The sequence below is a fragment of the Leucopleurus acutus genome (genome assembly GCF_964270905.1).
Source record: "Leucopleurus acutus genome assembly, chromosome: X".
In the NCBI taxonomy this organism is placed as follows: domain Eukaryota; kingdom Metazoa; phylum Chordata; class Mammalia; order Artiodactyla; family Delphinidae; genus Leucopleurus; species Leucopleurus acutus.
The window spans coordinates 31,725,667-31,739,861 of NC_139148.1; the positions used below are offsets into that span (position 1 = coordinate 31,725,667).

Sequence of the window (14,195 nt, forward strand, 5' to 3'; positions counted from 1 at the left end):
CTCAGACTTCCTTAGGTGCTTTGCTCAAATGACACCTATCAGAGAGGCCTTCCTGGACCACCCTATATTAACATCCACATCACTCTCTAACTCTTTATTGTTTTACTTAACAACACCATACATATAATACATTTTATTTATTGTTTGACTTCTCACCCCCAACACATTCTGGAATGCATGATCCAGAAAAGCAAGGAATTTATTTTCTTCACTGTTTTATCCCTTATTACAATGCATGGCACAGAGTATTTTCTGAATGAATAAGTGAAAGAATAAAACAGTGTACAATTGATGTATACTGTACAAAATGGAATTATCTGGATGGATCTGAAATAGTACCTTTGCCATAGCAAAATCTTGATATGTATATTATATTCATATATATATATATATATATATGCATATATGCTTCCTTTTTCATATGAGGAAAATCTCACTTAGAAATTTAAATAACTTTCCCAGTTTCCCAGAACTAATGAATATCAGAGCATAGATTTAAATTTGTAAATCTCAAATGCTTGACATTATATCATAGAGTATTCCTGCAGGTGAAGAGAGAGATTTTACATACACACACACACAACTTAGCAGTGCAGAGAACAAGGAAGATATGGTAATTGATCAATAAGGGATATTATTTTAATTGAAATTAAAATTACTTTCCAAGAAAATATTCAATTTCCTGACATTAATTTTTAAAACCTTAGTTATCTTTTCTATTTATAAGGAAAAATGTTACCATAGAATATTAAGACTGGAAGGCACATTAAGATATTCTAAATATTAATGTAAAGCTCAAAACTGTTCTCTTGGTCATGACTGTCAGTGGTTATTAGCATGTGCTTGAAGGCCTTCAATAACAGAAAACTCTGTCCTTTACTGTGTCTCTGGTCAGGAGGCTCTGATAGTGGACTTTTCACTCATTTTTGACCCAGCAGTGGAATGTTTACATTGGAATCAGTATTTCCTTTAAGTTTTATTTGTTTATTTTTTGCTAATGTATTCTTAGATTTTTAAAAAAGCAAACATAAAACTTTAACTTACAGGTGCTTAGTTCATGATGTAAAACTTACCTTAGCAATCATATTTGTGTTGAATAATCCCAAAAATCTACTTTAAAAGCATTATATGTCTCAAACTGAACATTTTTTTCTAAGAAGCATGGATTTGTATCTATTCCCCAATGACCTATACGAGTAAATGTGACCTTCTACTTAGTGCTCACTTTTTGTACACTAGTCCTTTTAATGGTGTCTTCTTTGGACAAGTTCTTTATTAAATCTCAGACATTAGCTCGCTCTATAAAAGATGGAGGAGTAAAGCAGCAGCAGTCTCTAATCCTTCATGAAGAAAATTCCATCCCTGAAATGCCCTTCTTGTTCTTCAATAGATGCTTCCATTCAATACATGCACCTCAGTCAGCAAGATACAGGTTGGATGGGAATACTGCTTCATCCCTAGCTTTTCCATGATCATAGCAGCCAAATGGCAGTCAGAGTCAAATTTCTCTATCTGTCCTGTTTTGAGAGCCTGGAATTAGAAAGTCTCTAAGCAAGTTCAGTGGCATCCCATGCCTCAGCCTCTGAGATAACATAGAAGGAAAGATAATTTCATGTATCAGTTTGCTAGGGCTGCAATAATAAAATACCAGTCTGGGTGGATTAAACAAAATAAATTTATTTTTTCACAGTTCTGGGGGCTGGAAGTTCAAAATCAAGGGACCAAGATATTTGATTTCTTCTAAGGTGTCTCTATTGGGCTTGTAGCTGGCTGCCTTCTCACTGTGCCCTCACATGGTCTTTCCTTTGTATGTGGGCATCCTTGGTGTCTGTCTTGGTGTCACAATTTCCTTTTTTTATAAGGACACCAGTCAGACTGGATTAGAGCCCACCTTAACAGTCTTATTTTAACTTAACCACCTCTTTAAAGGTCCCCAACTTCAAATACAGTCACTTTTGAGACACTGGCAATTAGAACTTCAACATATGAGTTGGGGAGGGGGGCATAATTCAGCCTATAATATCTCTAAAGAACCAATGAAAGGACTCTTCTCCAAACTACCACATTAACAATTCTGTTCTATTTTTTAGTGATAATTTAAAGATTATTAAATCAGTTATTGAAAATATAAAGTATTCAAGTAGAAAGTGCACACATTTCATGTGTGAAAGTGGTTGATGAAAAGTCACATTCTTGATGACTTGATGTTTTAGAAATAAAAGCTTGCTTTCTTATTTAAGATAAACCACTATAGCAGCAACATGGATGGACCTAAAGATTCTCGTACTAAGTGAAGTAAGTCAGACAGAGAAGGACAGATATTATATGATATCACTTATATGTGGAATCTAAAAAAAATAGTACAAATGAACTTATTTACAAAACAGAAAGACACTCACAGACATAGAAAACAAACTTATGGTTACCAAGGGGAAGATGGAGGAGGGATAAATTGGGAGTAGGGGATTAACAGATGCACACTACCATATATTAAACAGATAAACAACAAGGTCCTACTGTATAACACAGGGAACTATAATCAATATGTTGTAATAAACTAATGGGATAGAATCAAAGAAAAGAATATAGATATATACACATATATACGTATAACTGAATCACTTTGGTATACACCTGAAACACAATATTGTAAATCAACTGTACTTCAGTTAAAACAAACAAATAGACATTTGACAAAAGTATAAATAAATTAATTAAAGAAACCACTATAACAAAAATAATAGCATCACTTAGGGAGCTAGAATGTTTAAGTATCTCTTTGATTTCCTGACATGGGCTATTTCTAATTCCATGCTAAATATTAGAAATTATGCTGTGGGGAGCAGTAGTGTAATACCACTAAAGTGATTAAAAATTAATCTCTCCAAATGAAATATTTTCATTACTAAAATGAGTATTATGCTCACTTTATGCTCTTGAGAAGATTTTCTTCTAAGAAGGCAAGTAACCTCATTCCATTAAAGTATTGTACAATTTCTATATTTCAAATTGGAGATCAGTGCATAAATATTTCTATTACATTTGATCAAAAGAGCAGTCAAAATAGCAGTATTAGAATACACTGAATAAAATTTGAATATTAAGTGCAGCTAGGCCATAGCAGATTTCAAAAGCAAAATAACAATAATAATAATACATTGAATGCCACTCTTTTTAATATTTCTCAGATGCTAAACATGACATATTATCAGGTCTCAAAATTATATAAATAATGTATACTTCTCTCATAAACTATATAAGTACCTAAAATCAATTATGTAAAATAAAATGTGCATATTTCCCCCTAGATGCTTATTAGCATTTTGAATCCCCGAATGGTAACTGTAATAGAAAAAAGTAAATACATCTGTAGTTACTTTGTGTAGTTACTATATGGAGATGGAGTAAAACAGAAAAAGATAAGCTTAGAAAATGTTTTGAGTTTAGAATATGTTTTACTAGATTGTTTAACCTAATAGATTTAGTAATCATCACACTAGCTACATTTCCCAGTCAGAAGATAGAAACAACTGATGTGGTTTCTCCCAGCTTCCTGCTAAACACATATGAAGATGCTGAAATGAGCCTCCAGCAACACTGAACACTAACACTGGCTGAAAACCTATTCCAAGAACCTAGAAGCACCTAATATAATGCTCAAGTGAGAAAAATAAAGGCCATATCCTTGCTCTTGAATAGATCGTGAATGGACAAAAATGTCAGTGATCCCTAAAGCGTAAATGTGGGGCAATCCCATTAAAAGAACTGTTTGCCAGGCCATCCCCTTCTTGGAGCTAACTGTTCATTCCAAATTTAGAAAAATTCTTTTAAAAAAATGAGCTGGTGGAGGAGACAGTTCTAGTAGAAAATAAAGCATCTATAATTAAAACAGTGTGGTACTTACACATGAAGAGGAATCTAGGGACTCCAGAAAAAGACCAAAATATATAAGGAAATGCCGTGTAGGTGGCATTTCAAATCATTGAACTTTTAAATAAGTGGTTTTTGGATAATTAGTCTCATATAGAAAATCAACAACATTGGATACATTCTTCATTCCTTACATATGGATAAATTACAAGTGGATTGAGTATTTAACTATAAGGATGAAAATATATAGATATTAGAAGAAAACATAGGTTAGATTCTTTATAAGATAGAAGTGTGGACGACTTTTCTGTCTCTACTCAAAGTGTTGCAAAGGACGATGGGAAAACCACAGAAAATATAAAATATTTGTGAGACATGAAATGAATTTGATAAATTCTCAAAGTTCTTTTCATTGCTAAGTTTCAGTGATTTCTTGGAAGTTTATTAACATTGCAGTGACTTACTATTTAAGCATGTAATAGTAGTTAAAGAAATGTATGGTGAATTCAATAGGGAACTATAGTTCTATTTGTAGACTGGTAAAAAGTTACAGCCACAAATAGCCTGCTAGATTTTTAATTAAATGAGCTTATTGGTTATAGCATTATCTTTCATTTCAAATGTTATAAGAAAGCATGATGTTAGCAATGAAGTACCCTTTTGTATCTTTGTCTTGACTCCTTACACCATCTAAATGTCTGGGTTTATTTTTAGTTATAATATAATCTATTTTTAGTGGTAATATACTTTTGTAAGGGTAAATGATCATTTCTAAACTTTTCCTTGGAGATGCAATGTATGGTTTATTTGACTCAGCTCTGCTTTTTTTTTTATCATATTCCAGCTCTTTATCCTATTTTATTCTGGCTCTTGCTGTTTTTACTTATTTGAATGCAGTGATTCGTTGAAAATACAGAACTCATAAAGGCAAAATTGAAGATAGAAATTTTTCAGATATCTTAGTAAACAACATGATCTTTCATTGGGACGTTGGGCAAGTTGTTTAACCAAATTGTCTCAGTATCTCCATCTCTAAAATGAGAAACATAATAACACTTGTTTTTTTTTTTTAACATCTTTATTGGAGTATAATTGCTTTACAATGGTATGTTAGTTTCAGCTTCACAACAAAATGAATCAGTTATATATATACATATATTCCCATATCTCTTCCCGCTTGCGTCTCCCTCCCTCCCACCCTCCCTATCCCACCCCTCCAGGCGGTCACAAAGCACCGAGCTGATCTCCCTGTGCTATGCGGCTGCTTCCCACTAGCTATCTACCTTACGTTTGGTAGTGTATATATGTCCATGCCTCTTTATCGCTTTGTCACCGTTTACCCTTCCCCCTCCCCATAGCCTCAAGTCCATTCTCTAGTAAGTCTGTGTCTTTATTCCTGTTTCACCCCTAGGTTTTTCATGACTTTTTTTTTTAAAATTCCATATATATGTGTTAGCATACGGTATTTGTCTCTCTCTTTCTGACTTACTTCACTCTGTATGACAGACTCTAGGTCTATCCACCTCATTACAAATAGCTCAATTTCGTCTCTTTTTATGGCTGAGTAATATTCCATTGTATATATGTGCCACATCTTCTTTATCCATTCATCCGATGATGGACACTTAGGTTGTTTCCATCTCTGGGCTATTGTAAATAGAGCTGCAATGAACATTTTGGTACATGACTCTTTTTGAATTATGGTTTTCTCCGGGTATATGCCCAGTAGTGGGATTGCTGGGTCATATGGTAGTTCTATTTGTAGCTTTTTAAGGAACCTCCATACTGTTCTCCACAGTGGCTGTATCAATTTACATTCCCACCAACAGTGTAAGAGGGTTCCCTTTTCTCCACACCCTCTCCAGCATTTATTGTTTCTAGATTTTTTGATGATGGCCATTCTGACTGGTGTGAGATGATATCTCATTGTAGTTTTGATTTGCATTTCTCTCATGATTAGTGATGTTGAGCATTCTTTCATGTGTTTGTTGGCACTCTGTATATCTTCTTTGGAGAAAAGTCTATTTAGGTCTTCTGCCCATTTTTGGATTGGGTTGTTTGTTTTTTTGTTATTAAGCTGCATGAGCTGCTTATAAATTTTGGAGATCAATCCTTTGTCAGTTGCTTCATTTGCAAATATTTTCTCCCATTCTGAGGGTTGTCTTTTGGTCTTCTTTATGGTTTCCTCGGCTGCACAAAAGCTTTTAAGTTTCATTAGGTCCCATTTGTTTACTCTTGTTTTTATTTCCATTTCTCTAGGAGGTGGGTCAAAAAGGACCTTGCTGTGATTTATGTCATAGAGTGTTCTGCCTATGTTTTCCTCTAAGAGTTTGATGGTGTCTGGTCTTAAATTTACGTCTTTAATCCATTTTGAGTTTATTTTTGTGTACGGTGTTAGGGAGTGATCTAATTTCATACTTTTACATGTAGCTGTCCAGTTTTCCCAGCACCACTTATTGAATAGGTTGTCCTTTCTCCACTGTACATTTCTGCCTCCTTTGTCAAAGATAAGGTGACCATATGTGCGTGGGTTTATCTCTGGGCTTTCTATCCTGTTCCATTGATCTATCTTTCTGTTTTTGTGCCAGTACCATACCGTCTTGATAACTGTAGCTTTGTAGTATAGTCTGAAGTCTGGGAGCCTGATTCCTCCAGTTCCTTCTTTCGTTCTCAAGATTGCTTTGGCTATTCGGGGTCTTTTGTGTTTCCATACAAATTGCAAAATTTTTTGTTCTAGTTCTGTGAAAAATGCCAGTGGTAGTTTGATAGGGATTGCATTGAATCTATAGATTGCTTTCGGTAGTAGAGTCATTTTCACAATGTTGATTCTTCCAATCCAAGAACATGGTGTATTTTTCCACCTTTTTTTTTTATCATCTTTAATTTCTTAGATCAGTGTCTTATAATTTTCTGCATACAGGTCTTTTGTCTCCTTAGGTAGGTTTATTCCTAGATATTTTATTCTTTTTGTTGCAATGGTAAATGGGAGTGTTTTCTTGATTTCACTTTCAGATTTTTCATCATTAGTATATAGGAATGCCAGAGATTTCTGTGCATTAATTTTGTATCCTGCCACTTTACCAAATTCATTGATTAGCTCTAGTAGTTTTCTGGTAGCATCTTTAGGGTTCTCTATGTATAGGATCATGTCATCTGCAAACAGTGACAGCTTTACTTCTTCTTTTCCGATTTGGATTCCTTTTATTTCCTTTTCTTCTCTGATTGCTGTGGCTAAAACTTCCAAAACTATGTTGAATAATAGTGGTGAGAGTGGGCAACCTTGTCTTGTTCCTGATCTTAGTGGAAATGCTTTCAGTTTTTCACCATTGAGGATGATGTTTGCTGTGGGCTTGTCATATATGGCCTTTATTATGTTGAGGAAAGTTCCCTCTATGCCTACTTTCTGCAGGGTTTTTATCATAAATGGGTCTTGAATTTTGTCAAAAGCTTTCTCTGCATCTATTGAGATGATCATATGGTTTTTCTCCTTCAGTTTGTTAATATGGTTTATCACATTGATAGATTTGCGTATATTGAAGAATCCTTGCATTCCTGGAATAAACCCCACTTGATCATGGTGTATGATCTTTTTAATGTGCTGTTGGATTCTGTTTGCTAGTATTTTGTTGAGGATTTTTGCATCTATGTTCATCAGTGATATTGGCCTGTAGTTTTCTTTCTTTGTGACATCCTTGTCTGGTTTTGGTATCAAGGTGATGGTGGCCTCGTAGAAGGAGTTTGGGAGTGTTCCTCCCTCTGCTATATTTTGGAAGAGTTTGAGAAGGATAGGTGTTAGCTCTTCTCTAAATGTTTGATAGAATTCGCCTGTGAAGCCCTCTGGTCCTGGGCTTTTCTTTGTTGGAAGATTTTTAATCACAGTTTCAATTTCAGTGCTTGTGATTGGTCTGTTCATATTTTCTATTTCTTCCTGATTCAGTCTTGGCAGGTTGTGCCTCTCTAAGAATTTGTCCATTTCTTCCAGATTGTCCATTTTATTGGCATAGAGTTGCTTGTAGTAATCTCTCATGATCTCTTTTATTTCTGCAGTGTCAGTTGTTACCTCTCCTTTTTCATTTCTAATTCTATTGATTTGGGTCTTCTCCCTTTTTTTCTTGATGAGTCTGGCTAGTGGTTTATCTATTTTGTTTATCTTCTCAAAGAACCAGCTTTTAGTTTTATTGATCTTTGCTATTGTTTCCTTCATTTCTTTTTCATTTATTTCTGATCTGATTTTTATGATTTCTTTCCTTCTGCTAGCTTTGGGGTTTTTTTGTTCTTCTTTCTCTAATTGCTTGAGGTGCAAGGTTAGGTTGTTTATTCGAGATGCTTCCTGCTTCTTAAGGTGGGTTTGTATTGCTATGAACTTCCCCCTTAGAACTGCTTTTGCTGCATCCCACAGGTTTTGGGTCGTTGTGTCTCCATTGTCATTTGTTTCTAGGTATTTTTTGATTTCCTCTTTGATTTCTTCAGTGATATCTTCATTATTAAGTAGTGTATTGTTTAGCCTCCATGTGTTTGTATTTTTTACAGATCTTTTCCTGTAATTGATATCTAGTCTCATGGCGTTGTGGTCAGAAAAGATACTTGATAAAATTTCAATTTTCTTAAATTTACCAAGGCTTGATTTGTGACCCAAGATATGATCTATCCTGGAGAATGTTCCATGAGCACTTGAGAAAAATGTGTATTCTGTTGTTTTTGGATGGAATGTCCTATAAATATCAATTAACTCCATCTCGTTTAATGTATCATTTAAAGCTTGTGTTTCCTTATTTATTTTCATTTTGGATGATCTGTCCATTGTTGAAAGTGGGGTGTTAAAGTCCCCTACTATGAATGTGTTACTGTCGATTTCCCCTTTTATGGTTGTCAGTATTTGCCTTATGTATTGAGGTGCACCTATGTTGGGTGCATAAATATTTACAATTGTTATATCTTCCTCTTGGATTGATCCCTTGATCATTATGTAGTGTCCTTCTTTGTCTCTTCTAATAGTCTTTGTTTTAAAGTCTATTTTGTCTGATATGAGAATTGCTACTCCAGCTTTCTTTTGGTTTCCACTTGCATGAAATACCTTTTTCCATCCCCTTACTTTCAGTCTGTATGTGTCTCTAGGTCTGAAGTGGGTCTCTTGTAGACAGCAAATATATGGGTCTTGTTTTGTATCCATTCAGCCAATCTGTGTCTTTTGGTGGGAGCATTTAGTCCATTTACATTTAAGGTAATTATCGATATTTGTGTTCCTATTCCCATTTTCTTCATTGTTTTGGGTTTGTTATTGTAGGTCCTTTCCTTCTTTTGTGTTTCTTGCCTAGAGAAGTTCCTTTAGCAGTTGTTGTAGAGGTGGTTTGGTGGTGCTGAACTCTCTCAGCTTTTGCTTGTCTGTAAAGGTTTTAATTTCTCCATCAAATCTGAATGAGATCCTTGCTGGGTAGAGTAATCTTGGTTGCAGGTTTTTCTCCTTCAACACTTTCAATATGTCCTGCCACTCCCTTCTGGCTTGCAGAGTTTCTGCTGAAAGATCAGCTGTTAACCTTATGGGGATTCCCTTGTGTGTTATTTGTTGTTTTTCCCTTGCTGCTCTTAATATGTTTTCTTTGTATTTAATTTTTGACAGTTTGATTAATATGTGTCTTGGCGTATTTCTCCTTGGATTTATCCTGTATGGGACTCTCTGTGCTTCCTGGACTTGATTAACTATTTACTTTCCCATATTAGGGAAGTTTTCAACTATAATCTCTTCAAATATTTTCTCAGTCCCTTTCTTTTTCTCTTCTTCTTCTGGAACCCCTATAATTCGAATGTTGGTGCGTTTAATGTTGTCCCAGAGGTCTCTGAGACTGTCCTCAGTTCTTTTCATTCTTTTTTCTTTATTCTGCTCTGCAGTAGTTATTTCCACTATTTTATCTTCCAGGTCACTTATCCGTTCTTCTGCCTCAGTTATTCTGCTATTGATCCCATCTAGAGTACTTTTAATTTCATTTATTGTGTTGTTCATCGTTGCTTGTTTCATCTTTAGTTCTTCTAGGTCCTTGTTAACTGATTCTTGCATTTTGTCCAATCTATTGTCCATTCTATCTCCAAGATTTCGGATCAACCTTACTATCATTATTCTGAATTCTTTTTCAGGTAGACTGCCTATTTCCTCTTCATTTGTTAGGTCTGGTGGGTTTTTATCTTGCTCCTTCATCTGCTGTGTGTTTTTCTGTCTTTTCATTTTGCTTATCTTACTGTGTTTGGGGTCTCCTTTTTTTTTTTTTTGCAGGCTGAAGGTTCGTAGTTCCTGTTGTTTTTTGAGTCTGTCCCCAGTGGCTAAGGTTGGTTCAGTGGGTTGTGTAGGCTTCCTGGGGGAGGGTACTAGTGCCTGTGTTCTGGTGTATGAGGCTGGATCTTGTCTTTCTGGTGGGCAGGTCCACGTCTGGTGGTGTGTTTTGGGGTGTCTGTAGACTTATTATGATTTTGGGCAGCCTCTCTGCTAATGGGTGGGGTTGTGTTCCTGTCTTGCTAGTTGTTTGGCATAGGATGTCCAGCACTGTAGCTTGCTGGTCGTTGAGTGAAGCTGGGTGCTGGCGTTGAGATGGAGATCTCTCGGAGATTTTTGCTGTTTGATATTATGTGCAGCTGGGAGGCCTCTTGTGGACCAGTGTCCTGAAGTTGGCTCTCCCACCTCAGAGGCACAGCACTGAGTCCTGGCTGCAGCACCAAGAGCCTTTCATCCACAGGGCTCCTTAATTTGGGATGATTCGTTGTCTATTCAGGTATTCCACAGATGCAGGGTATATCAAGTTGATTGTGGAGCTTTAATCCGCTGCTTCTGAGGCTGCTGGAAGAGATTTCCCTTTCTCTTCTTTGTTCTCACAGCTCCCAGGGGCTCAGCTTTGGATTTGGCCCCGCCTGTGCGTGTAGGTCGCCGGAGGGCGTCTGTTCTTTGCTCAGACAGGACGGGGTTAAAGGAGCCGCTGATTCGGAGGCTCTGGCTCACCCAGGCCGGGGGGTAGGGAGGGTCACGGAGTGCAGGGCGGCCTGCAGCGGCAGAGGCCGGCGTGATGCTGCAGCCTGAGGCGCGCCGTGCGCTCTCCCGGGGGAGCCGTCCCCGGATCCCGGGACCCCGGCAGCGGCGGGCTGCATAGGCTCCCCGGAAGGGCGTGTGGCTAGTGACCTGCGCTCGCACACAGGCCTCCTGGCGGCGGCAGCAGCGGCCTTAGCGTCCCATGTCCGTCTCTGGGCTCCGCACTCTTAGCCGCGGCTCGCGCCCGTCTCCGGAGCTCTCCCAAGCAGCGTTCCCAATCCCCCCTCCTCGTGCACCAGGAAACAAAGAGGGACGTAAAAGTCTCTTGCCTCTTCGGCAGGTCCAGACCCCTCCCCAGACTCTCTCCCGGCCAGCCGCGGCGCACCAACGCCCTGCAGGCTGTGTTCACGCCGCCAACCTCAGTCCTCTCCCGGCGCTCCGACAAAAGCCGGAGCCTCAGCTCCCAGTCCCGCCCGCCCCGGCGGGCGAGCAGACAAGCCTCTCAGCTGGTGAGTGCCGGTCGGCCCGATCCTCTGCGCTGGAATCTCTCCGCTTTGCCCTCCGCACCCCTGTTGCTGTGCTCTCCTCCGCGGCTCCCAGGCTCCCCCACTCCGCCTCCCGAAGTCTCCGCCCGCGAAGGGGCTCCTAGTGTGTGGACACTTTTCCTCCTTCACAGCTCTCTCCCGCTGGTGCAGGACCCGTCCCTATTCTTTTGTCTCTGTTTAGTTTTTTCTTTTGCCCTAACCAGGTACGTGGGGGATTCCTTGCCTTTTGGGAGGTCTGAGGTCTTCTGCCAGCGTTCAGTAGGTGCTCCGTAGGAGTTGTTCCACACGTAGATGTATTTCTGGTGTATCTGTGGAGAGGAAGGTGATCTCCGCGTCTTACTCTTCCGCCATCTTCCCGGAACTCTCATAACACTTGTTTATGGTGATTTTCTGAGAATGAAATGAGATAATTGTGTGAAAAATACTTAGCACAGAGCCTGGCATAGAATCAGTAGTGAATAAATATTAACTCGTAATCATATTAATTACTAGTTATTGTTAAGTATGACAGTACACCTTAGAAAATTTTCATTTCCTGAAGGAATAAACTTTAAAATTTGAAAATTTATAAGAATTTTGAGTTGGGATATTTTGCAGAGGGGCCATTTTCTATTTTCTTTCTTGATGTTCTTAATAGTTTAGTACAGTATTCTCATCTGAGACAAAATGACTTTGAATATCATCAATCTTATAACAAAGAATTTTTAAAATATAGTCAGTAATCCCATTTTCTTGTAAAGAGTGTTACTCTTCAAAATAAAGGAAGACACCGATCACTTGGAAATCTTCACTGTTACAAATGGCTAGAAGCTCACTACTCGTCCAGTAGATAGAGGGTTTTTTTCTAAGTATGGTCTCATGATCACCTGCTTCTGGATCTCATGAGCTGCTACTTAAGTACGCAGCTTTGAGGTCCCAGCCCAGACTGAACAAATCAGAATCTCTGTAGTTGGGCCTTAGCAAGCTCCATGTCTAACAAGTTTTTCGCAGGTGGTACTTATTCAAAGCAAAGGTTGAAAAATTCGAATTCACTAGAACACAAGAAATTGCTGTCTGTTTTTCTGTCTTCTGATTTTTACAACTTGAAGTGGATGCCCCTTTCTTTCACAAATAAGCTTTGGCTTCCTTCGTGAATCAGTTAAAGAAATGAACAGTCTACTGGTAGCAATTCTGGGGCTCCAAGCAGAAACATGGAGCTGTTATGGTCTAGAACAAAAATATGCAAAGAAATGAAAGGGTCAGAAATTGCTGTACTTTGCCTTATGCAAAATGTGGTAAGACTTGAAAAGATCCATGGGTTTTATGGGTTTTTTTTTATCACTCTGGGAAACTCAAGCCATCACTATCAACATTTCTTCAATTCTTCCAGCCTCTTCAGGAGAACCTCCTTGGCTCAGGATAAAATGTTTTTTTTAAAGAATTTTGGTGACATTTGAGGAAAATTAGTGAAGCCAGTGAAGTGCACTTATAATTTAGCATAATGTATTTTTTGTTCAGGAGTGATTTTAAAAAATTTAGGTCATCAGTAAGGAGAGGTTACTTTCTGTGGTTAAAATTATATTCTAAAAACGTTTACCACATTAAAACTTATTTTTGTGTCTGTGTTTTTCTTTTTTACAGGAATTGCATTTCCTCCTAAAGGGACTGTAGATATCCAGGTGTTATTTGTGCCCCAGGTTATGAAATTACAAAAAAACAATGGTCATTGTTCAAATGAAGAAGGCAAGTGGATAAAGGTGGCCTGTTGACAATTTTAAAGAATTGCACACAGAGGTGAAAAGGTAACATTTACATAGCACATTGAAGGAACATGATTTCATTTTGACTGGCATTGATATGATCGGTTTCTTTTATATGTTATGCAATGTGAAGTTCATGAAGTGTTCAAATTTACATGGTCAGAGGGGGAAAATATATTTGATATATGGGGTTGTATATATCGTTGCTGATTTGAAGTTCAGAGTGAGGAACAAGTCAATCTAAGTATCGTATCCGTGAATCATAGTCAGATACATGCAAAGGGACTCCTTTTTGAGTCTGTATCTAGAGAACAACCTGGAACAGCTTGTCTGGGCAAAGCATAGGACTTCTGATGCTCGTGTTCACCAAGTGATGGCACTGTGCCAGGTATATGACGTCCTGATGAGATACTGCCATGACTAGGGTGTGCTGTCGTTACCAGAATGCAGGTTACTTGTCCCCTCTTTGCTTCGCTGAAATTTAAGCAGATTCCAGTGATGATGCAAAATTTAAATGTTTTCTCTGCTTTTATAATTTTAATTAAATACTTGTCTAGAAACCTTATTAATTAAAAAGAAATTCTTACTTTGTCCTATATGTGCATATTTCTTCTTCACATTCAGAAAATTCTTTCCTGTGGGCTCAGAGTCCATTCTCCCATGCTTTTTACCACTCCTGCAATCAAGACTGCCGACGTGATCTAGGTAAAATGAAAATGAGGAGGCCCTTGTTCAAAAAGTATTAAGAATTTCAAGACATTAAACAAACATGAGCAATTCCAAGTGTGGAGTTCTTGCATACGTCACATGCCCATGAAGCTGGTCCTGCCTGTCGTGTCTTATGTTCCATTTTTCATAAGAAAAGCCTGTTTTCAACAACGACCAGAATCATTTTCTAGTATTGCTTTTCTCCTGATGGTGTATGATGGACGTAGAATAATTTTACAAATGCCCTTTTTCTTTTAACTGGTAGCCTCCAAAAGTAAATTACTGATAACTTTCTGAAGTCCTGTACTTAATGGTATTTTTTGT

The 14,195-nt window shown here is 37.8% G+C and overlaps 1 protein-coding gene across 1 annotated transcript in view; it reads left to right on the forward strand.

Annotated features, from left to right (window-relative positions):
• Positions 1-14,195, forward strand: part of CFAP47 (cilia and flagella associated protein 47) — a gene marked incomplete at both ends in the record, with an annotated part of 506,613 nt that overhangs the window by 460,547 nt on the left and 31,871 nt on the right. Inside the window, 3 exon segments of the mRNA XM_082864365.1 lie at positions 13,045-13,115; positions 13,117-13,155; positions 13,159-13,205. Of these exon segments, the coding sequence (XP_082720491.1) occupies positions 13,045-13,115; positions 13,117-13,155; positions 13,159-13,205 (157 nt within the window).